This window comes from Phocoena phocoena, chromosome 4 (genome assembly GCF_963924675.1).
Source record: "Phocoena phocoena chromosome 4, mPhoPho1.1, whole genome shotgun sequence".
Taxonomy (NCBI): domain Eukaryota; kingdom Metazoa; phylum Chordata; class Mammalia; order Artiodactyla; family Phocoenidae; genus Phocoena; species Phocoena phocoena.
The window spans coordinates 70,921,096-70,946,657 of NC_089222.1; the positions used below are offsets into that span (position 1 = coordinate 70,921,096).

General features: G+C 39.4%; 1 protein-coding gene across 1 annotated transcript in view; it reads right to left on the reverse strand.

Moving 5' to 3' along the window:
* ATP13A5 (ATPase 13A5) overlaps nucleotides 1-20,432 on the reverse strand; it is a 98,456-nt gene extending 78,024 nt beyond the window's left edge. Inside the window, 9 exon segments of the mRNA XM_065875837.1 lie at nucleotides 1,053-1,122; nucleotides 6,756-6,792; nucleotides 6,795-6,817; nucleotides 6,922-6,975; nucleotides 7,183-7,301; nucleotides 7,534-7,542; nucleotides 7,748-7,954; nucleotides 19,010-19,217; nucleotides 20,362-20,432. Of these exon segments, the coding sequence (XP_065731909.1) occupies nucleotides 1,053-1,122; nucleotides 6,756-6,792; nucleotides 6,795-6,817; nucleotides 6,922-6,975; nucleotides 7,183-7,301; nucleotides 7,534-7,542; nucleotides 7,748-7,954; nucleotides 19,010-19,217; nucleotides 20,362-20,432 (798 nt within the window).
* Between the last annotated feature and the right edge of the window lie 5,130 nt (nucleotides 20,433-25,562).

Genomic DNA, 25,562 nt, shown 5'->3' on the forward strand with positions numbered 1-25,562 from the left:
ATCTAAGACTGCACTAAAAAAAAGTCTAATAAAAAATGTATTAAAAAAAATGGTCACGTTAAAAACCCAAATGACCATCTTTGTGGATTAGAAATAGACCAGAAACATGCAGCACTGAGGGGGGACTGATTGATCAGTCTGTTGGTTTTCATACAAGGACTGGAGATCAATGACTAGGAGCTCAATGCTAGGAGGAATAAGTGTCCCACAAGTGGCAGGGGACAAAACCAGGCTTGCCCCAGAGCAGAGGCTGAGAAAAGTCACAACCAGCAAGGGTTCACCAGCAGAGGGAGGAATAGGAGAGACAAGTTGGTGATGCAGCTGTGAATTTGGCCAAGCCCCAAGCTGGCTCGGGGACTGCATTGAACAGATCCCCAAGGGACAGAGCACAAACCCCCAACACAGGCCCTAGTTCTGAACTGGGGACACATGGGGACTAATAAGAACCACCAAAAAGGGAGAGTGAGCACAGAGAGGAAGAGAAATGGGAGAAGGGAAAGTCCCACCCAAGCTGAGCTTACCGAAAGCGATAACTTCGAAGCATACAGAGAAAATATTCTAAAACAAACAAACAAAAACACCAACCAAGGAAGAAGTCACTCTCAAGAAAATGGATATAATAGAGTGATAGAACAGTACGAAAAAGACCAAAATAATCCTTTTTCAATCCTCGAAGAGATCATGAAATAATAACAACCCTCCCCACTCCCCCCACCCATCACAACCACCATAAAACACTGAAAACAAAACGAACAAACAGGAGAGTATGAAACGGGAATCTGTCCCTCACACTGGGAAGGGATTTGAATTTAAAACAAGTGGTTACTGAAAAGGACCAGTTAGAATTACTGGTATAAAAAATATATATTTATTGAAATAATAATAAAAAAGAAAACCTCAATAGACAGGAAAGGCATAAACTAAAGTCACTGGGAATAACAAAAAAAAGTTGCACAAAACACAGACTTTCGTCTACATCGATTTCTTTGAGTACTAGAAAGAAAAAAGGAAAAAACAGGAGTTTATTTTCAAAAATAAATGAAAACAGTTACCTGTTTAACAAGCAGCTTCCACGTGGGTTGGATTTCGACCTCAATGGCATTTGACCCTCACACTAATCTTCTGTAGGAGATCGATCATCTGTTAGCGTCACAGCTACATGCTCACACTAATAAGTGAGTACAGACCACACTAAGCAGGAGTCCCTTCTCTACCCTTCAGGGAATTTGTGTCTTCAATCAAAAATTAGCGTGCCAATCTCAAAATACTAATACATTTTAAAATGAAAGTTAGTACATGATGGACAAAGTTGTTTTTCTGGTTAAAATATATCTTAAGTACAGTACAACTTAAGAATCAAAATGAAATTAGAAAGGCATTTTGAGTTTTTTTAAAAAAATAATTTGATTATATTCTAAGAGCAGCTAAAAAGACACAGATATGAAGATATTCCTAGAATTCTCAGGCATTCTAGACTGCCCTTGATGTTGGAGATCATGTCTATCTTACCTTGGTATCTCCAACACCTAGGACAGGTCCTTAGCATATGAACTCAATGAATACATGAAGGAATGAGCCAATGAAGTGGAAGATGGCATATGGTCCTCACGGCTAACAACTTGTAAATCCACACATATGTACATTACAATAAGAAGCCCTCAGGGTGGGATAAATTAAGAGGTTGGGATTAGCATATGCAAACCACTATTATATATAAAATAGAAAATCAGTGAGGATCTACTGTACAGCACAGGGAACTCTACTCAATACTCTGTAATAACCTATATGGGAAAAGAATCTGAAAAAGAATAGATATATGTACATGTATAACTAAGTCACTTTGCTGTATGCCTGAAACGAACACAACATTGTACATAAACTATACTCCAATATAAAATAAAAATTTAAAAAAAGAAGCCTTCGTGTTTGCCTAGCAATTTACAATTTACAAAGTTCTTACAAAAGATTCTCTCATTTGATCATCACAATAGTCCAAAAGATGTGGTACATGTACACAATGGAATATTACTCAGCCATTAAAAAAGAATGAAATAACGCCATTTGCAGCAACATGGATGGACCTCCATGAGACCTGAGAGTCCTGTCTCACTGGCTTGAAGTCCTCAGAATGTCCGCCAAATAAACATAATTCTCAACTTTTAGGTTGTGCGTTCTTTCTTCAGTTGACAGCCGTGTTTGAATCGTAGACAGGCATGCCCCTTGCTGCTTCATCTATTCCACTGTCTCGTGCCAAAAAGTATTGCATGTTTAGGGAATTGTGTACTCATCTCAATCTCAGCACAAGCCAAGCAGAGCTTTCAGGGGCAGTGACCAATGGCTGAGCAACCGGAAGGAATATGAGGTTTGAAGCTGGGTCACATGAGCAAAGTTCCAAGGAACAAAGGAGATGACATGCCCTGACTTTAGAAATCTGACGAGCTGGCAGGGGAAAAAGAAGCCCTAGAATTATTCCAGGTGGCCTCACAAAACTAAATAGTCAGAATGAAATTAAGTAGACTTGCCTAATATTCAGAACCATTCATTAGGGGAATAATTGCTTCGGACGTAGAAGGTCCCTCTCCAAAGAGATTTCTTAACAGGGGAAGTTATGAAGGACATTTCTGCACTGGCTATGAGCTGTGCTTGAAGGAGCACTGAGGTTTCTTGCAACCAGGAGATATTCGTAAACCTGCTGGAAGGTATTTCCGAAAAACCAAGCATGAATGACTAGGAATATTTTCTTTGGCGATGGTCTCTATCTCTTTTCAATTTGATGATTTGTTCATTCGTTCATCCATTTATCAATTTATTTACCAAATAATTGTTGAGAATATGTTTTCTGCTAGGCCCTTTAGGCTCCACATGGTGAAGACTAGGCTGGGAGTCCTCAAAGAGGCAGGAGGAGCATGTCAGAATCACTGGTGAGCATCTTCAAACTGCATGTGACTGCTCGGCTTCCATTCTGATAAGCCACCAATAGAGTCCTTGGCAGGAAGGGAGGCTTGTAGTTTTCCAAACAGTTAATACTAAGCCTGAGTATTCTGGCATGACCCATTTCCATGAACTGTGGAATTTTTAGGGAGCGGGTTTATTAGAGTTTGAAAAAAGTTCCCAGGTGATTTTGCTAGCTAATCCCTCACTCCCCTAACATACCCACTTTCTAAAGGAAGCGAGAGTTAAGAAATTCACAGATGCATAGAAACGGTACCCAATTTCTGGGATCTGGGTATGGTTGTAGAGTATAACACGTATGTTGGTCTTAGAGCCTTCCCATTAAAAACTAATAATAATAACAAGATAGGCATGTTTTGAGAAACTGCTTTCAGGGGAAAGAATCCCTATTTTAGCAGTACTTGAACCTGCTTCTATACTTTATAATTTGTAGAGAGAGGACCCGTTTTACAAATGACAAAAGTGATTTTCTTTTTTCACATTAGTTCTTATCTGTGATCTGTCTATTTCTTTCATTTCCTAAAGCACATTTTCAGATAACCTCAAGTTCTTGCAGGGTTTCATGCCCTATATGTGAGCTAAGTGAGGTGCTTCTCATCAGGTTTTTGGGGAAAGTGCCTGGAGCATTCCCAGGCATGAAGATCCAGAAAGCAGAGGACCAGGAGGGCATCTGGGGGGAGGTGGGGATGGAGAAATCCCAGGATCTCCAGAGAGACCCAGGACTTAGACTTACTCACGCTGCCATAAGGTTTTGCTCTGAAACAAGGCCTTAGAGTTAAGTGATTTTATACTTTGAGTGGATTCAGAGCCATAGTACCATGGGTTATATTTTTACATAAATTATTGACTTCTAACCAAATGCTAAGATTTGAGACAATCTCGTTGGATTCCAGAAGAATGAGTAAAGCCTGTCTCTTCTACTCCAACCAAACCTTCCTTGCTCTTTTTCTCAAAGAACTGATCTGATGGGTGAGTATCTATATGTGGGCTGTATTCTAAAGATGGAGCTTTCCAAGGGGAAAAGGTCATGGTCTATAGGCACAATTTCTTTTCTGACGTTTGCTTCGCACAAGACCTGAGGAGTAAGAGAAAAGGGTTTCGTAGCAGCCCTAAATCTCTTTCTCTCTCCCTCCGCCTTCCTCTTGCTTCTTTTTTCTCTCTCTTCTCCTGGAACAGCTTCCACCAGCTTGGAGCTGAAGCATTGATGGCAAATCCACCCTCTTTTGCTGCTGTCACTCAGATTTCTTTCCTTTGGTACTAACAGGCATGCCTTTTTTTCTCAGTGGTGTGACAAGTGTTGAGAATTAAGTTTGGTCCTACAGAATCACCAAGCCAATTATGAGTACCATTTTCACAGCTCCACATTCAGCAACGTCACACTGAAATCAGCCATGGTTGGAGTATTCCCATTAGAGACATTAGCAAACCTTAGCCACCAAAATTTTTTTCTTCTAGAGTTCTGGGTTACCAACAAGGCAATTGGTCTGGAGCTAACCCCTGATTAGGACATGCCTGGATCTCTACTGCCAGAAAGTTCTCCTTCAGGAGGCTAAATAAAGGAGGCAAAGGTAAATAAGCTAAATAAATGTGGGCTAAGTGAAAAGATGAAGGGTCACTCAACTTAAAAACTGTCCTAATAGGAAGACAGCTTGGATGAGGTAAGTGTGTATTTTCCATAGGGCCCTGTGTCCCTGCGGTAAGAGAATTACCCCAAGTGTCTATGGACCTGTCTGGGACAGGCACTAAGATGCGAAGCTGTGTTCGGTTCATGAATGAATGAAGGTAGGGGCAGGGAACCTCCTGGAATAATTTTCCTGCTTTCTTCCTGATGCCCTTGGCAATTTCTCTCCAGAGTAAAATGATCACAGCTGATGTCTTGATTTGCTTTTTGCTACAGGAAAGTGAGACTATGAACATCTGTGCATTTTTCTCTCTTTGCCTTGCTGCTATGAAGCCTGAAAGAGGAAGTTGTATTTAGATTTTGTGGCTTTTTATGATCAGAGATTTCTGTGTATCCCTCTTCCTTTATTTCTTTTACTGGGTCCTAGCTTTTCATGCAAGCAAGCTCGAATTGATTTAGGAAATTGATAAGCTGTCATTCAACCAACCAATCAATCACAATAAATTTTTGAAAAAAACATTTAGTCTTACACTAAAATATAAAAGGGAAAACTGGTGGGGGAGCGGGGGAATGCTCCATATTCTACTTGCTTTCTTTACTCTCCAAAGAGAAAAACCCACAAAATAAAATGTGACTCTGTGATTCTAAGTAGATTGTCTCCTCTAGTCTTCATATTTGGGAAACTATATTCTGTGTCTTGCTTATTAGATTGTCAAGTTCTTTTCTGTGTGGACCAGATTTAAATTTAATTATGTATGATGTTTACTAAAGATTGGCACTTGATAAATAAGGACAAACATGAGGTAGCTACACGGATGGGAAATCTTTCCTGTGGAAACGGTTTCCTAGGCAGAGTATATCTATATTTATCAACTAGTTTTCCTAAATAGATCAATCCTTTAAATGTCCTGTGCTTAATGCTATTAAAGCAATATGTTTTTAATGACTTTGAAAACTTCTTGTATTTCAGTGTTTTAAGCATTGTATCTGAAATCTTATATAATGATACCATCTCTAAGGCACTTTGTAATATTGTCATAATCTAGATGCCTGGTTCATTTTGCATAGCGTTCAGACAGAGGGAAGACTTGAAAACAATAACAGATCAGTAGCTCGCAGGCTTGGTGTGAATACAAATTATGGGGGTGCTTGCTAAAAATGCAGTTTCTTTTCTTACCACTACCCCAGCTTCTACCTACTAAATCAGAATTATGGAGGAGAACCCAAGAACTTGTATTTTAAGTACGAGATTGCTTCTTAGCTTGAGAATTTTTGTTTCTGACTAACTGTGAAGATGGTCAGGCAGATCCTTCTTCTTGTCCCTAAAACTGGGCAAGAAATGAAGGTGATTATTAAGATTCCTGGGAAGGCTTGCAATGGTTTACTTTCAGTCACCAGGATTCGCCATTTCAAATTACAGATGAGGGAAGCAGGGACTCTAGGTCACTGTGAGTTAACAAGCAGCCTAAGAATTTCCTGTGCTACTATTATACTATGAGTTTCTAATCTATTGGCATCCATAGATCTCATTCTCATAATTGTACCACTATTCTTTGTCTCTCTTTCCTTCCAGTCAGTTAATGTCTCTGAGACGATGACTAAGTCTTATTTATCCTTAGATCCCTTGTGCCTTGCGAAATGCCTGACATATTAGAGTTTAGTTCACAGATCAATGAATGCATTTACTTATTCATTCCTTCCACACATATCTATTGAGCTTCTACCATGAATCAGGCACTGTTCTAGGTTCTGTAAATAACAGTGGTGAATGACACAATTAACTGAGCAAACAAAATCCTTCTCTCCAGGGCTGGTTCTCCATAGTAAAATGCAATCATCATATTGTCTTTCTGTCTCTCAGAGGATTTGGAGGATTAAGATACTGATGTTTATGAAATGACTCAAGAATTTTTGAGGAAAGAAAAGACAACACAGAGAATACTGTTCTATAATCCTGAGAGAAAAGACCAAATGTTATTTGCTTGTACTGTTCTTTCAGTCTTTTCTTTTTAATTAGTGTGCTTAAGATGAGAATAATTTACGACATCTCTCTGATGCCAGTAAATGAGCTGGGGTTATATGAAGCTGATGAAACATTATGTCAACAATTCACTGATCATAAGCGATGTGGTATCTCCATTTCTGCTGGCAGAGTTTACTCCAGCAGTACCACAAACCCCACCTGACCTCTTGTTCTCCACAGGTCAGACCCAGTCCAAACAGGTGTTGCTATCTTCCAGCAACCTAGGGTGTGGTCAGGACAGGAACCGTACTTCAGTTCATGGTACTTAACAAATCAGTGTTCTTCCCGTAGATCCTGATGAGTGCTGAGGAAAATTCGGACTTACCCAACTTTCTGAAACCTCTTCTCCAAGTGGTTCCAAACATACCTGATTTTTGCACTTGGATACACTGCAAATGCAATTACAAATGTAATAGAAAAGTTGTCATTCACAAAGTAAAGCCCATCAGGGGAGGTGAGGGTTGTCTATTACATGCAGCTCTCACTTTCCTTGATACGTAGCTGTAATTCCCAGCCCAGCAGTGTGATTTTCAGAACTTTCATCCAATAAATACATTATTTTCTTGTAACAAAAACATGCCATAACATTGTACTCTTAAAATCACTTACTTTTAATTCTGGCTTCAGTATGGCTTGGTTTATGACAGAGTGGAAATGCAGGTTCTCAGCCTCACCCCAAACCTACTGGATCCAATATTCAGCAGTCTCTGTTTTAAAGATCCCTCCAGGTAATTCTGATTTGGACTAAAATTTAAGAACCACTGTGCTAGGGAATAAAGAGAAAGATACACTTTGCAAGAAACTTTATATCTAGAAAATAGTTTCCAGCTGTCTTAAAATCACACCTTGATGTTTAAAATGTATAATTTCCTCAAAATACATATTTCTGAAAAACTGAACAATCATTCCCATGTTATGTCTTTAAGCGTTATAACACGGACAGCCACTGCTCATGTAATGGCTAAGGGCTCTCACAACGAGCCTGACATGGTAGAAATTTCTCCAGGCTGATGTGGAGGAAATGCCCTTCATTCCTGAGACAAAATAAGACATAGCAAATAGACGGCAGAGATAGTTTTGCCATCTCCTATTTGTGGACAGGGAAACTTAAATAGAGGAGGATCCACTCTGGAATGCTGGCCATCACAGGCTGTGCAATAGATGAAACACAGAAGGACACGCACCGTTGTCCTTAGCAAAATAGTGTCTGCCTCTTGCAAGGAGCATGGGATACAGTTGGCCCATACCCTCCACTGCGGCTTCCAGTAAAATAACAGGAGAAGGACCCCACAGGTCAGCACGGATGTTATGAGGCAGAGAGCTCTGTGTAGATTCTGGGTCTGGTAACCAAACACCTCCTGCAGAGTAAATAAAAGATTTACTCTATTTTTTTCCCACATAAAAACGCATTCTGTTCCAAGACACACAAACTTTAGATTCAGGGGTTGGTTGAGAAAGAAATCTAGTTTTGGCTGGTTGAATCAGATTGATTGCATACAGCTGTCAGCTGATATAATTTTTAAAAGTTCCAGGAAGGACTCATTTTGCTACCTTGGCACATGGAACTAAAACATTAGGAGCAAGGAATGGACAGACTTATTTGGTTCTAAATACTCATAAGAGTCACCTCAGATTTATAAAATACTTCATGTTTTGGATCAGATTTACTTCTTTTAGATGTAAGGTTTTAACACATATATATGGAATTTAAGGGGAAAAAAATGTCATGAAGAACCTAGGGGTAAGACAGGAATAAAGACGCAGACCTACTGGAGAACAGACTTGAGGATATGGGGAGGGAGAAGGGTGAGCTTTGACAGGGCGAGAGAGAGTCATGGACATATACACACTAACAAACGTAGTAAGGTAGATAGCTAGGGGGAAGCAGCCGCAAGGCACAGGGATATTAGCTCGGTGCTTTGTGACAGCCTGGAAGGGTGGGATGGGGAGAGTGGGAGGGAGGGAGATGCAAGAGGGAAGACATATGGGAACATATGTATATGTATAACTGATTCACTTTGTTATAAAGCAGAAACTAACACACCATTGTAAAGCAATTATACCCCAATAAAGATGTTTTTAAAAAAATTATTAATGTGAAGTTACTGGAGGACGATGATAAAATTATGACCAATGTGATCCATACTTATATATCTTGCTTTATCAGATTCATATTTGTTTTATAATAATATGATTAAGAAGGATTGAGAGTGTGCATAAGTGTACTGATTTCTAAAACAGTAGGGAGAGATTATGAGATTATTTGTGGACATGAAAAACTTTCAAAAGACAGCTTATAGGTATTTACCCTGAGAGTAACATGCTGAAATATTTCTATTTTTAATAATAAGCTAGTTAATGTTTGTCATGAATTGAGTAAAGACTTGAGATGTGGTTTTAGGGGAAGATAACTAGCCAAAAACAATAGATTTGCTTAATTAAAGGTAATTTTTAGTTTCCATCTCCTACAATGAAGTTTCACAGCATTGTTTTTTAAATTTCAAAAACTAGATATTTAGTGTGAAGACCCAGAGGGCTCCTGATTATGAATGACATTGTTACTCTACCATTATTTTACTTTCTGGTGTTATTTTGTGTGTGTGTGTGAGTGTGTGTGTGTGTGTGTGTGTGTTCTAAGACTGAAATCCCGGGTCCAGATCATAGGGCTATAATGTCAAGAAGATAGGATTTTACTGAGTTTCTATAGCACTTTCAGTGATGGAATATCCTGAATTTTATGCCAGTTTAGATCATGCTATAATAAATCTCTTGTCTTTATTCTTTGGAAAAGTTTTCATCTTCACTATGGTCATTTTCATTAATATTTTCTAATAAAAAACTCTGTGGTAGATTAACATTTCAATAACAGTTGTTGAAAGTAACCCTTAGACATATTGAAAAAGTCACAGGCTTAAGAAGCTAAGACATAAGTTTGAGTCACCACTCGGCTAGTTTTCAACTATGTGAACTTAGGTAAATCATTTCACCTCTAGGGAATCCCAATTGTTTCCTACAAAACAATTAGAAATATGTGCCTTACAGGGTACTTGTGCTCAAATGAGATAATGTCACCTTAAGTGTTCTGCAAAGTAATTACAATGTTAAGAGTTCCTTTCCACTACTCCTCAACACAATCACCTACCTGGGGAAACAATGACCGTTAAGTTTAGTGATGCTGCCACTCTATTTGGAGATTATTCATGATAAGATTTAAATGTAACTTAGAAACATGTATTCACTGTGCTTTTAAGCATATTTTCAGTTGGATCTCCTTTCTCCTCTCTTTCCTCTGATGCTGTAAACCTGTTTTGGTTTTATTTGTGAATTATAGGTTTATTAGACTCAAATAAAAAGTATATGCCAGTTCACATATTATATCATAAATATGCATTCTTTTACAAATTTATTTACAGGGGCTATTGCCAAAGCCCAGGTGTGTGCAAAATAGAAGCAGAACAGTTGGAATTTTAGTCCAGCTTGTAGCTGAAATGAACACATTTCAGGAAAATGGCTTTCCTTTTTTCTGCTTACTTACACACAGCAGTGGCATTGGTAATCATAATTCTGATTCCCCTTCAGGTCTTTTCCATACTTTTTTTTTAATTCAAAAAGGAACTCACAGTGCTATCAAGACTGCAATGAAATCACTATAGCTACACACTGCTAACAACCTTGTAAACTGGGGTAATTCTTTAGGGAAAGCAAGGTGACAAATTGTACTAAGAATTATAAAGATGTTTCTATCCCTTGAATCAGTAATTCTGCACTAAAAAATATACCCAAAGGAAATAATACACAAAGTGGAAAGTGTTGTATCTAAAGATGTTCAGCACAGCATTATCTGTAATAGAAAAATTATTAGAAGAAATAAATGATAGCTAATGGTTCAATAAGATGTGGGTCAAAACAATGGGCTATTGTGGGGCCATTAAAAACAAAATGTGTGAACTCAATGTAGAGTTATGGGACATTATATGATATAATGTTAAGTGAAGGAAAGAACATAGAACAGATAAAATAGATGGAAAACAAATAGCAACATTATGAACTTTAACCCAACTATACCAGTAATTACATTAAATGTAAATGGCCTTAATTCTGTGACTGAAAGCAAAGATTGTCAGACTACATAATAAAAGAAGATCTACTATATGCTGTTTACAAGAGACACACTTTAAATATAAAGAAGCAGATAGATTATAAGGATAAAGAAGGGAGAAAATGTATCATGCAAAGACTAACAAAAGAAAATCAGTATAGCTATATTAATATCAGACAAAATAGACTCTAAGAAAAGAAATATTATGAGAAAAAGAAGGACACACATCCATTCAACAGAGAGACATAACAATCTTAAATTTTTGTGTACCTGTAAGCATAGTTTCAAAACTTGTAAAGCATAATTGATAGAACTTAAATTCACTCTCATCATTGAAGATTTTAACACATAAGGAAGGAAACAAAGATAAGAAGAGAAATGAATAAAATAGAAAGCAGACATACAATAGAGGCAATAATGCCAAATTTATACTTTGTGAGGTTAATAAAACTGATAAACTCAAATAAATCTGAGTATTTTTAAGGTTATAAAAGAAAATGAATGTGTAGCTAAAAGCCTTTCTACCAAAAAAAAAAAGAGAAAAAAACTAAAAAAACAAACTTCAAGCCCAGACGGGTTGTGAATCCTTTCAAATATTTAAGGTATAAATGATACCAATCTTTCACAAACTCTTTCATAAATAGAGGTGGGAATGCTCCCAAGTCATTTTATGAGGCAAGCATACTCAGATACCAAAATCTGATAGGTATGTTACAAGAAAGGAAAATTACAGGCTAAGATCTGTCAGAAACATGGATGAAATAATCCTGAAATATATCATCTAACTAAGTCAGTGATATATTAAAAAGGTAATACATCATTACCAAATGGAATTTATTCTAGGATTACAAGGACTTGAAAATCACTGTATTTGGTATGTTAACTTTCAGGAGGAAAATTATGAGGTGATCTCAATAGATACAGAGAAACTTTCATAAAATTCAACACCGATACATTAAGAAAAAACAGAAAGAAAACTCTCAGCAACCTAACAATAGATACGAACATCTTCCAGCTAACATCATGCTTAATGATAAAATATAGGCCTCTCCTGAGATCACAAGCAAAATAAGGTTATCAACAATCACTACTAATATCCAGTATAGTATTGGAAGTCTTAACCAGTGCAGTAAGGCAAGAAAAAGAAATAATGTTCACAATAATTGGAAAATGAAAAGTAACAATACTGTATTATATACTTGAAAGTTGCTAAGACAATAAGTCTTAAAGTTCTCACTTTAAACTTACAAATTGTTATATGTCAATTATACCTCAATAACCTTGGGGAAAAAAGAAATAAAACTCTTTTTATGAGTATATAATGTGATTATGTACATGAAGAAATGAAAAGAATGTACAAATTATTAGAGTTAATAAGTGAATTTATCAAGGTCGCTGGATATTGAGTCAATACAGAAAAACTAATTGTATTTGTAATACTAGTAACAAACAATTTGAAAATAAAGTTAAGTATCATTTGCAATACTATCAAGGGAAAAAATCAATTATCTCGTAATAGTTCTAACAAAGTTGTACGGGACCTCTAAATTAAAAACTACATATTATTGCTGAGAGCAAATATCTAAATAAATGGAGAGATATATTAAGTTCGAGGACTAACCATTAGCAATCCCATTTAACCAAGTGTTGATAGAGGTCATAGAACTGTACACTTAAAATCAGTGCACTTTATTGACACCACTGTATATGTCACTAAAAATAAAATAAAAGTGGAGTTTGTTATTAGATATTGTTCCAAGCAGGTGGAAGTTACTTTAATTACTTCAGTGAGATTGGATTGAGAAAGAGAAAATGGCAGCAAAATTTGAAAAGTGATTGAAAAAAGAAAAAGACCAGAGAAGGGGATTTCTATTGGAAATAGGAGGTTTGGTGACCTGGGAATACAGTAGCTGCCTCCTGGTGTGGATGATTGGGAAGTGCTGACATACATAGGAGCAGAGATAAAATCACATCCCTGTAACCAAGATAAATTTCTGTGAAAGACATTGCTTTTGGCTGGGGACAGCTCAATCAAAATATCAACAGTTTTTTTATTCCCTATCTGTTAAAAAATAAGTAAGTAGATAGCAAACCTAGATAGCAGATAGTAGATAGATAGATAGATGATAGATAGATATAAAAGACCTTGTTAATGTCAGAGTAACTTTCAGAAATAAGTAGCTCCTTGAGCAAAGATGAGTAGAAGCAATGTTTTTGCTTCTTTGATAAACTGGCCTCATAAATCTTGGTAAAATTCCTTTCTATCATTTCTCAGTTTTCCCAGAGTTTATGTGGCTAGATATGGGACTTGAGGTTTAGGATAAAAGAATCGCTACTTTATTTGGTACTCTTTCAATCTACTCCCAATTGGCTTGCCAATGTTTATGTGACTCGAGTTTATCATGTTTCCATTTGACCGATTAATCTCAAGTATAATTTGATTGTTCTAGATGATTATTCTTGTGATGCAGTAAGAGTCATTCAGATTTCTCCTAAATATTGATTTACCTCTGGTAAAATCCATTAAGAAATGCAGGGTAGAGGAGAGAGCCAGGAACAATATGTGTGCCATAAGAGGAAGATAAGTAGAATCCAGAGGTCTTGTAAATGTAAAGACACTGGGAACAGGAGTGAGAGCATCAGAATCTCAACCGCATTATACGTGGCTCGTTGCAATAAAGTGAGTTTTGCCACCTATTAGCTCTGTGACCTCAGGACTTAACTTCTCTAAGTCTCAGTTTCCATCTCTGTACTTAGGGGATATTAATAACACACACCTGGAAGAATAGTTGTGAAGATTAAACAAGGAATGTAAGGTGTTGAGCACGAAGGAAGTGCTCTGTCACAGTTAGCAGTGGTGTGATAATAGGTTCATCCAAAGGAGGAGAGAGGTGACTCCTTCAGTTTTGAGTTGCAGTACACTGAGTCAGGGATGGTGATGGAAACGGGCTGTGTTCCACAGGGTGAGGACCCCAGATCTGCCACCTATTAGTGGTGTTGAATAGCACAGAGGTTGTGCCCATCTTCACATAGACTTGAATTGTATTCTCTCTAAGCAGTAATGTTCCCTCGCTTTTTTGTTCCCCACTAGAATTCTGTATTCCAGGTAACAGGAGAGGTAACACAGCCTTAATTGTCTTTCTCTAGGACCGGAATACGGAGGAAGCAGCTTGGATTAGGAGTAACTGAAATCTGTACATGCCTTTTGACAGAGGTTGTTCCCTAAGGTCACAATTTAGAGCCCTATCCAGGTCTATCAGCAGAGACTCTTTTCTTTATAGCCCACCCCAATGCCTTCTAGAAGCTCTCACTTCTATTTCTTGCTCCATCACTTGCCAGTTAATGCGATCTGGGTAAATGATTTCATTCACTGAACTTTAGATTCCTCATGTGAAAAATGTGGCTGGTTGTAAAACACAGTGGAAGTAGTCTGACGTCACAGTTAAAAGCTTGGGATATGGTGTGAGAAAACCAAGTTCAAATCATGCCTCTACCACTTAACCAGATATCTGACCTTGGGTAATCCACTTTACTTCTGTTGACTCAATTTCCTCCTTCATAAATGGAAATAAGAGCATTAACTATTTTTCTAGGGTTGTTGTGAGAAACTAATGTGATAATGCATGCAAAGCATTTAACACAGTTCCTGAAACATTTTGAACACTCAGTATATGTTGAGAGTAAATATTAGCTTGGTTAATTTACAACAAAATTTCAGTGGATTAAAAGTGGCTAGTCCCATTGCACTCACTGTGAAATGATTTGACCACGGGCAATACTTAGAGCTAAATATTATTTGCCAAAACCATAAGTTGTGTTTCTGAAAGTGATTGATCCAGTGGCTTAAATGGAATTTTTGCTTTTCCCACTGAGTACAAATTGTCAAAACTGAAGTCAAATGCAGGCCCAAAAGAAAACTGCTCACCTTTGTAATATGTGAAACTAGGAAAAAGGCTTTAAGATAAACACCAAACTAATTAAAAGATTAACAGATGTAGTAACTATATACACGAGCACACCCAAGCACACACACACACCAGTACAGCCATCCTTCACTTGCATAGGAGGTAAACAGTGTGACAGAGCATCCTCTGATGCTTACGTAATGTGACCTTTTATACGTTTACTTAGCTGAGCCTCAGTTTCCTCAGCTGTAAAATTGATATCTGAGTAACTAGCTCATAGGGATTCAATGAGAACATACATGAAGTACTAGCACAGAAAGGGCATTTTTAAAAAAATGTTTTTCCTTTCTTTTCTTTATAGGTAGTTCTCACAGCTGCGATCAGAGACAGAGCTAGGTTTGGTCATATTCTTCAGGAAAGGAAAATTACAGGGCCCAGTTTCATCTAAGCATGGTTTCCTCACCAAATTCCCTTTTGGTGGGATCCTCTTAGACTTATGGAATCATCATCTCCTAGGGTCTCCTCCTGTCTTTGTTCTGGAATTTTTATTGCATCTGGAGCAGTAACATTTATGAACCACTGGTCTTGTAAACAGGTCTTTTTCAGCTTTTGTAAATCATCTTATTCTTATGTTCACCATTCATGTGTTTATCCATCTGAAATATCTGTTACCTACCCACCATGCAAAGACACAGTAGTGATTCAAATTTTTGGGAATGGGTATTTTGGGTTACTTTCAGAACACTTTTACTTCCTCAAACCAGATTCTTACAGCTCAAAGTTGTAAATTCATTTACTCAACCAAGATATCACATAAATAATTCTCAGTACTTCAATTTTCTTCTGTGGATGGCAATGCCAGCTTTTTGCTGTGACATGTTAGGCGTTTCCATGAGTGAGAATGTTCCAATAGCCTTAGAGTAAGTTATCTCTTTCTGTATAATCCTTAAACTTTTAGTCCTTTGAATCATGGCCAAAGAGATAATATCTCTGAGTCCTTGTATGATGCTAGAATTCATCATGTTTTATCTTCTTTTTTTAAAACAACAATCACAGCACCAAGAGTTTCTATTTATTATTTACAATCTACCCTTTGCTGTCTTTATCTAGACATGCCAAATTGGGTTCTTTTGTGTGTTAAGTGGGAGGATATTCTTAAAATGCTCTCTTATCTCTAACTCTGCCATGTTTTAAAGTTCTTTTCTTTAATGTTAGGATAATATTGTCTCTAGGTAATGAGTCATGTCAGTGTGGTGTTTTTCCTCAACCTTCTATTACTGGTTTAGTCACATGTAGTAATTTGTGTTAGTTGTCACTAGTTGCCAAATGTTGTTAATTATAGTTTCCTGTATTTCTCCCTACATTCATGCCATGAAGTGCCTTTCGAGTAAGGATAAAATATCACGAGTACTTTCACTTTTGTCTACATTTGGCAATAAGAACTAACATTTCTGGACATTTACTTAGGTGTCATTTAATCTTCCCAAGAATCCTATGAAATAGACATTATCATGTATTGAAATAGTTATTATTATTAGTAATATTTGTAAGTTATTATTTGTAGATCAAAGAAACTGAGGCTTGGCGGGGGGGGGATAAGTTAGGAGTTTGGGATTAACATACATACACTACTATTTATAAAATAGATAACCAACAAGGGAACTAAATAAATATTTTGTAATATCATATAAGGGAAAATAATCTGAAAAAGAATAGATATATATGTATAAATGAATCACTTTGCTGTACACCTGAACCTAACACAACTTTGTAAATCAACTACACTTCAATAAATAAATAAATAATAAATAATAAAAATCTTTGCCAACCACCCCCAAAATAAATTAAAATAAAATGTAGACATGTTGACAAACTATAAAAATAAAAAAGACACTGAGTTTTGAATAAGTTTAAAATAGGGACTGTCCTGGTGGCGCAGTGGATAGGTATCCGCCTGCCAATGCAGGGGACACAGGTTCGAGCCCTGGTCTGGGAAGATCCCACGTGCCGCGGAGCAACTAAGCCCGTGTGCCACACTACTGAGCCTGCGCTCTAGAGCCCACGAGCCACAACTACTGAAGCCCGCGCGTCTAAAGCCCATGCTTCGCAAGCCGCAATGAGAAGCCTGTGCACTGCACTAAAGAGTAGCCTCCGCTGGCCTCCCGCTTGCCGCAACTAGAAAAAGCCTGCGCACAGCAATGAAGACCCAACACAGCCAAAAATAAATGAATAAATTTAAAAAAATGCTTTGTTTAAAATAAGTACTGAAATAGTTTAACCTCTTAAATATCCCCCTTATGTTTCTTTTTTAAACATCTTTATTGGAGTATAATCGCTTTACAATGGTGTGTTAGCTCTTTCTGGAGTAAGTAAAGCCATTCCCTCTTTAGAAGTGTGAATCAAAATCCAGTGCCAAGGAGATGTACATAATGTCACACTCAGCTGTAGCCACGCTCATAAAGTCAACCAGGACTACTATAGCAAAAGTGCCATCACGTCGTGTTCCTGGAAGTAAAAGTGCAACTGAGGACCTTTGTTTGATGAGGCTAATGGTGACAGAGCGCTGAAAGTACATCAAAAGGGAATGAGGCGCATGGGCTGGCTAGCAGGGACAATTTCTAGAACCAAAATTCGCCCTACGTCAAAGGCATGGATGGGGCAACATGGCATGTTCTGTTACAAGTTATTTGTGGAGCAAGAGCATCACTAAACAGGAGGAGTGTCTCAGAAATTATTTGGTTCAAATGTATCTTTTGGAAAAAAATAGCTGTACACCATCTTTCACAGATGAACACCTATTGTCTGTTTTTTTTTTTTTTTTTTTTTTGCGATACGCGGACCTCTCACTGTTGTGGCCTCTCCCATTGCGGAGCACAGGCTCCGACGCGCAGGCTCACGGGCCCAGCCGCTCCGTGGCATGTGGGATCTTCCCGGACCGGGGCACGAACCCGTGTGCCCTGCATTGGCAGGCGGACTCTCAACCACAGCGCCACCAGGGAAGCCCGTGTGTATTTTTTTTAATTAGAGTTTTCATCTTTTCCAGATATATGCCCAGGAGTGGGATTGCTGGATCTAATGGTAACTCTATTTTTCATTTTTAAAGGAACCTCCATACTGTTTTCCACAATGACTGCATTTACATTTCCACCAACAGTTTAAGAGGATTTCCTTTTCCCTGTACCTTCTCCAGCATTTATTATCTGTAAATCCCTTTTTGCCATACAACATAACATAATCACAGGAATCAGAGCTCATCATACTTTTGGGCGCCACCCACACTCAACCAGAGGGGATAATACAAAGGCAAAGCTCATTGGAGGGGTGTCATGTTAAGATTCTGCCACCACAGGTGATTAGAAAGTTCTTCCATAAGGAAAATAGATCAGGCTGGACTCTACCAACCTCTACTCTGTTCTCCACATCAGCCACTTAACTATTGGAAGACAACCACTGTGATTATTCTTTGGGGAACTATTTCCAATGTCTTTTAAACAGTTCTTACATAAATTATAGCAGGATTTATTTCCTCTATTCTGCAGAACAAACTCCAACAAGATATCCAAGGACTTTTTTTATAGTTATATCATATTGGCAACTAAAATCCAGCCATAACCAAATAAAGTACTTTTCCATGCATAGCTAAGCCCAAGTCATTGATCCCCTCACCTTGTATTTTTATAATAGCTTAAGACAAAAACTCCATAATGAGGCCTGTTGCACTGCATCTTGCCAACTTCTCCCCTACAATCCAGCCTAGAGAACTTTTTTGTTTGTCCACACCGCGTGGCACAAGGCATCTTAATTCCCCAACAAGGGATCAGACCCATGCCCCCTGCAGTGAAAGCATGGAGTCCTAACCACTGGACCACCAAGAAAGTCCCTAGAGAACTTTTTGAATCTTGATTCTGTCATCTATAGTGTTCTCTCTCCCTCGTAGTGAGGTGTCAGTTGAAGTTGAGATAAACTTGCTGTCACCCAATCTGTTAATATAAATGGTGACTAAACAGAGGAAAGAGACAATAAAGCTCACTTTTTAATTTTCAGTTTTAGTCCCTTGAGTTTTGTTTTGTTTTTCCTTGAATGGAAGATGAGGAGAATGTGACAGTGTTTAAAATAATTTAGATGTTCAAAACTCCTGATTTTTCTTAACAACTCTTCACATACTGTTTTGGAAATGGTAGACCTCAAACAATTATCGTTCCCCAAGTTTAATCAGAGGCAGGGGAAGTTCTCAGCATCAATTTCACTTATTTGTATTTCTGTAATTTTTAAAGCCACATGACAACTCCTGACTCCTTGCATGTAAATCTACTCTTCATATTTTCATAGCATTTTCCATCTTTCCTATGTGACCCTCGCAAACCCTGTGAATCAGAAGGGGTAATTGATGTCATTCTTAGGCAACTAACAAGGTCCCAAAAGGTGTCCGCAGCCACCCAGTCAGCAGTGGAACCTTGACTAAGATCTGCTGTCTTTTTGCCTTCTGCTCGCACCTGTGATTTTGACACTAGTGTGGGGGGCATCTGTGCAGAGGGGAGCCCCGATGGAATGGTTGGGCTTGGCAACCGATATGAATCACGCAGCACTTCTGTCTCAGGAGCAGAATCAAGACGATCTCTGGAAAGTAAATGCGGCAAGCATGGCCAGAGGGGACTCCGAAAGAGAGGATGCTGTGCATATCCTGTGCCTCCTGACATGCCTGGCTGCGGGGAGATATAATGCCTTTTTCATAGAGGAGAGTAATAATAATGCTAAAATGATACCAATCGTTCATTGAAAACATCCCATCCTTTCCTACGGTGGTTCCATGGAACAGTAGTCATGAGGTACGCCCTGCCCAACACACACAGGAAGGATTCCATGGATACATACATACATGTGAAATAGGGCACACTGTAATGCCCCTTTTGGAGATTCACAAAGAACCACAGTATACTACAGGCTCTGAGAGGGCCTGCTGTTATTGGCTTGCCTGTTTCACCTAGTATTTCTCAAACCTAACTGCTAGGGGGAAAAAGCAGACTTTTTATACAGTAAATACCTATTATGATATTGTACAACGGAAGATATTTTTGGAAAGTCTGTCTTACCTCATTTAATCCGCACCACAATTCTGAATGGTAGGTATTACTATCCTCATTTTACGAATAACTCAGAGACGTTAAATAACTTACCCAACAGGACCAGAATTTAAACCCAGGCCTGCCTGAGAACAAATTTCATTCCATTAAGTAGGAGCTATACAGTCCGAAGGCTCCAGGTTCATTGAGGATCTGGGGCTGTGAAGGATGCTGTGGGCTGTTAGTGAGTCTGTGGGTCCTGAGAGGACCACAGGAGGAGACAAGAAAAGCTGACTGTGAATGGAGGGGCTGATGAAACGCGGGGCAGAAGAACGGAGACACTTTTAGGAAAAAGCCAGGTGAAGGAAAAAGAGACCCCTGGAGCCAGGTGGGAATGGGAGGGTGGGAGAGGTTGGGAAGCACAGTCAAGGCCTGTACAGTGAGGGCATCTATCACATGGGCTGTTGTGAGGGTGACACGAAATATTGCTTGTCAAGCACTGAGCACGGTGCCGACACAGGAGGTATGAGCCGCTCCCCTCCAGGAGGAGCTGGGGGTGGCAGAGGACAGGAGATGATACAGCAAGGTTCAACGGCGGAGGCTCCTGCCACGCTTTCTGCTGTGCCGAGCTCAGCAAAATGACCCAAGCCTGCGCGTGGCTCATCTCGCAGACCCTCACCGCCCGCGGAGACGGTTTCTACCTCACGCCCTCTCGCACGTCACAGTGCTTGTTCCCTTGAACTGACGACTGCAAGGAGTCAGATGGGGCCATGGGGAACCTTCAGGAAGAGCAAGTGAGGAGAGGTCGTAAAACCATGGACTGACAGGCTTCCAAAGGCTGGGACTAGACTAGGCCCAATTTGTCTTTGGCTCACTGATTATCTTAAAAAAAAAAAAAAAAAAAGAATTTTTTTCCCAAAGTTTATAATAAGGCTATTTTACATAAGCATACAGATTTCTGGCTTCCTTTTCAAACTTGAAAGATCCGACAGCACTGGGCCTGTGACTTATAGGACAGCAAGTGCCCCGAGGCAGGTGGCAAATTCTCTCAGCTGTGCACCTGGGTCACCCCCTGTAGCCTACCTGTCTCACCAAGTTTCCTGATCCACCCGAGTAGGTTTTGCCTCTGTGCTCTCTGCCTAAGCTCTTGAGTAAGATTTATGGAGAGGTCGATAGCCTGTCCCCCTCCCCAGGATGCCCTGACAGTGAGGTAAGCCTAGCTGGGAGTCCTAACAACGTTTTTTTTTGGTGGATTTCTCTAGAACTATTTGATCACCAACAAAAAAGAAGAAAAGCGGCTCCTGATCTGTTATTGAATCCTTTGATACTCACGCTCTTTCTATGGTTAAGAGACGGAAAACGCGAGGCTCTAAACGTCACCAAAGCAACACGTAGTTAGATAAGAATTAAGAGCAACCAGAGATTTTCATGAGCGCTCGTCGACATGCTGAAAAACAATTAGATCCGGTACAGAGTTGTTCGGCAGTGAACACAGGTGAGTAGGTTTAAGTCTTTGCATCCCTTCAGTCCAATGGTTTTAGAACACTGTCCTACTGTCAAGATCGGTGGGTTACAATAGTGTACGCTACCCATGTGAGCCCCTTTTGTCATTTCAATTTCCCAGCAGCCACTTTAAAGAAGTAAAAAAAAGCGAGTGACGTTAATTTTCACAATATGTTTTATTTAACCCAAGCTATCCAAAACATTGTCATCTCAATGTATAACCAATGTAAAAATTATTAATGAGATATTTTACACATTGTTTTTATTAAGTCTTCAAAAGCCTCTGTGTATTTAACGCTAGAACTTGTCTAAAACCACGCGTGGCCAGTGGTTGCCTTATTGGACAGCGCAGGTATATATGAAGTCACTTATTTTCTGTAGGTTCACAAATGCGGGTAGGTGGGGAGAGAGTGAGTATGGATTTCCCATGGATCTCATGGGGAACCAGAAACACCAGCCGAGTAACTGATACCTTTCTGATATATGAACCACGTCCTCTGGGTTCCTTTCCACCCTCCAGTGCGCCCTCTCTATTCCATACCCTCTTTTTCTTCATCTCCCTTTCTCATTGCCTAGCTAGAGTGTGAACATCACGGGGTGTGGAGGGGGAAGTAGTGAACTGGTTTCCCAGCCTGGCCCTTGGAGGCTGAGGACCTTGGGCAAGTTACTTAACCTCCCAAGTCTCAGATTTCTTGTCTATGAAATAGGATTAATTCCTTCCGTGAGTTCTGAGGATCAAATAAACTAATAAATCTAAACTCCTCAGCACCAAAGAGCTATTGCAGGAGTTTTCAAGTTTTTCATGATTATTTTTCAAGATTTATCTGTGTTAAGTGGTAGGGGCAATGGGAAAAAAGAATTGGAGAAATGAGAACTTTTTTTTTAACGTGTGCTAAATCCCAGGTCACGCTCTATTCCTTTCTTCAGTACTTGGTGCTTAAAATCTCTCCTGGCCTTGTAAGGCATGAGTTCAGCCCAAAGCACTCTGAGACCAAGTTATTCAGATATACTAAAGATAAAAGAATTTTTTTAAAAAAAGTGTTTCAGTTTTTGCCTGAATTTGTCTAATTATATGGAATGCCAGATAATGAGGATGAATACCTCAGTGAGTACCCTGTGGGAGTGTACACCGATGACTGCAAAATAGCTGAAGGGAGCTTCGCGGGTCCAATCAATGCACATGAGGCTGGCAAGAATGCCATCATCTAGAAGACACAACTTTCTCGCCCCTGCAGGTCCCCCACTATAAAGGTGTGCCTCATGGATCTCCAGGAGACTTACCAGACTTAAACCTCTCCAGTTCCTAAAGCCAGCATCCCCCCAAGTAGCCCACAGGCTCAGGCACTTTGAGAAACTATAATAAAAAGAAGGGAAGGCTCACCAGTTCATTCTCTCCTCCTGGGTTGGCAAAGCCCGATGGTCCTTCCTACTTTCCTCCTCCATCTGAACTGGACCTCCCGGCTAATTCCTTGGGGAAATGTCAAAACCACCGGGGCTTCTGTGAACTCAGAACAATCACTACTTGTCGTTGCTGTTCTCAGGAGCTTTTAAAATCTCTTAGCACATGCCTTACCTATTAGGCTTACAAAGGAAAGAGAGGAAATACTTTCCTCAGCCATAGCATTGGTCTGTTAATCTATCCTTTATTTTTTTTTTTTAAGCAGGAAATGATGCTATTTTTTAAAATTTATATATTTTATTTTATTTATTTTTGGCTGCGTTGGGTCTTCATTGCTGTGCGCAGGCTTTTCTCTGGTTGCGGCGAGTGGGGGCTATTCATTGTTGCTGTGCGTGGGGGCTTCTCATTGCAGTGGCTTTTCTTGTTGTGGAGCACGGGCTTCTAGGCATGCAGGTTTCAGTAGTTGTGGCACATGGGCTCAGTAGTTGTGGCACACGGGCTTAGTCGCTCCGCGGCATGTGGGATCTTCCCGGACCAGGGCTCGCACCCGTGTCCCCTGCATTGGCAGGCGGATTCTTAACCACTGTGCCACCAGGGAGCCCCTATCCTTTTGTTTTTTTTAAATTCTTAGTATTTATTTGCTTAGCTAGATGCGAGTGCCTCCCGACTTAAGTTGTTGAACTAGGAAGATAAATAATTGCATGTCTGTCCATACATATCTCAGCCAATGAATGGGATTGGCCACTTTGCCAAAAACCTGAGACAGAAGGGTTAACCAGTGAGAGACGACTGAAAACCTTACGAACTTGGGAAAAGTAGTGAGAATACTGGGGGTGACAATGAAAATTGAAGGAAGAGGTTTTGGTTCACGACGGGGAATGTAGGGATCACTTTGGAATTGGGAAAATCTGAATTCTAATCCCTGTTCTACTGATGACTCTGGACAAATCACTTAAAATTTGAAATTTAGGCTGCTAGTATATAACACATCAACAATGAGCATAGGGTTGATATGAGGATCTAAGATGATGTTCATAAAAGCCCAACGATAGCAGGTGTCACACTCAGTAAGAGATCATCATCTTCACACTAACCAAGAAGAAACAAGCTTTTTTAAAGTAAAGTATAATGATAATAATTTGATCCCTTTCACTTTCCCCTTTTAGTTTAAAAAGTTTTCAGATCAGTAAAGTAGATGGAGGGAGGAAGAGCTAGGAAGGCTAAATATTGGGGATGTCATCTAGATCCCAACAGTTGTATAACCACCACTGAATTTGATATTTTTATCAAAAAATAGGTGCACTGTGATCCATTCAGGAGTTGGTTAGTTTGTTCACGATAAAAAGTTTTATCATGTTATTATTGCCTTTTTATTGCATCTAGTCCTGATGTGGTAACATCAGGACACAATAACTGAACAAAACTCTTGCAGCTTTGGCCATGGAAGAAAATTCACTGAGAATGAATACCACTGGAGGATAATGCTTGACTCTTTCCACTGCCTGAAATAGTTGTTGTTTGCCCTGAGGGGAAACGAGTGCCCACCTTGAAGTTCAGGAGAGGTCAACATGCTCTCTGGCTCAGGAGAAAGTGACTGATGAGAATAAACAGACAATTACAGCTTTTCATGCCAGAGGGGCTACTGAGGTGCCCACATGATAGAAGAACACGCCATCACAAATGTTGCATTTGAAGTAGCACCAATGTAAAGTAGAGCTCAGATATGGAGAAGAGTCCTCGATTGTAGTAAAACCTAGTGAAAGACTTGAGGGGCAGTCATCATTCACTTCTTACTGATCAGCTATTCACTCATTTTTTTTGCTAGAAGAAGCCCTACTTTGTTTGGGCAGCATGACTTCAGATAAAATCCCCAAGGATGAGTCATGGTGTGTCTTAGAGTGGGCATGTGACCCAGTTCTCAACAGTAAAATACACGGGAAAGAGCTGGGGACGGGAGTCTTCTGGGAAAGAATGCCCTATTGACAAAAGAGAGAGAACTTTTTCTTCCTTTACAAATCTGTGAAGATGCAATGTTTAGAGCATGGCAGCCATCTTTAGATCATGAGGAAGATGAAAATCACCATGTTCATGATGGTGGAGTAAAGGATAAAAGGGCTTAGAGCCTGATGATCCCATTGAGCCACATGACTAACCTGGGACCACCTAGCTCTAGACACCTTGTTAAACATAAAATTAAATGTTCTTAATAAAGCCACTGTTGCTTGTGGTTTCTGTTACAGCCCAAAGATACAAAATATAACACTCATAGCAACTCTGTTCAGCTTTTATTCAGCAATTATGCGTTAAACAACAGATATTCCAGACATTGTGCTGAGCCCTTGGGAGTCAGTGATGAAAAGGAGAGAGCCACCACCCTGAGGGAGTTTATAGTTGCTTGGGAGAGACAGGCAAGTAAGCTGCCTCTTAAATAGGAAAGACATCAAACTCAGATTTAATGGGATAAAAACAGCTTCCCAAAGGAAATGACACCTATGCTGACATCTCAAAGATGAGCACATGTTAACCACATGGAAGGAATAGGGGATAGTGGTGGATGGTGAACACATTCTAGACCAGAGAACAGAAGAACAGAATGTGTGAAAAGGTTCAAGAGAGGTGAGAAAATATAGCTTATTTGGGGTATCAAGAGATATGAAAGTAAGGCTTGAGAATACAGGGAATGAGGGGGAGTGGTGGGCAATGAGCATGTAATGTAAACAGAGGTGTACCCACCATGAAGAGCTTGTAAACAGAATCGAACTGGTTGATCTTGAAGTTCTGTAAGTACTGAGCACTTGCTTCAGCCACCAGAGGACATGCTCAGTATAGAGAATAATCATGTCTGCTTTAAACCCAACCTCCTGGAGGATCTGTAACAGATATTAAAGCTTAAAGAATCTACTAACGGATGCCCATAAGCAAGAGAGAGCTAGTCACACCTCAGTGGCTTAGCCAGCGCCTTGAAGGCCCATGAGAGGAAGAGCCATCTACTGTGTTTAT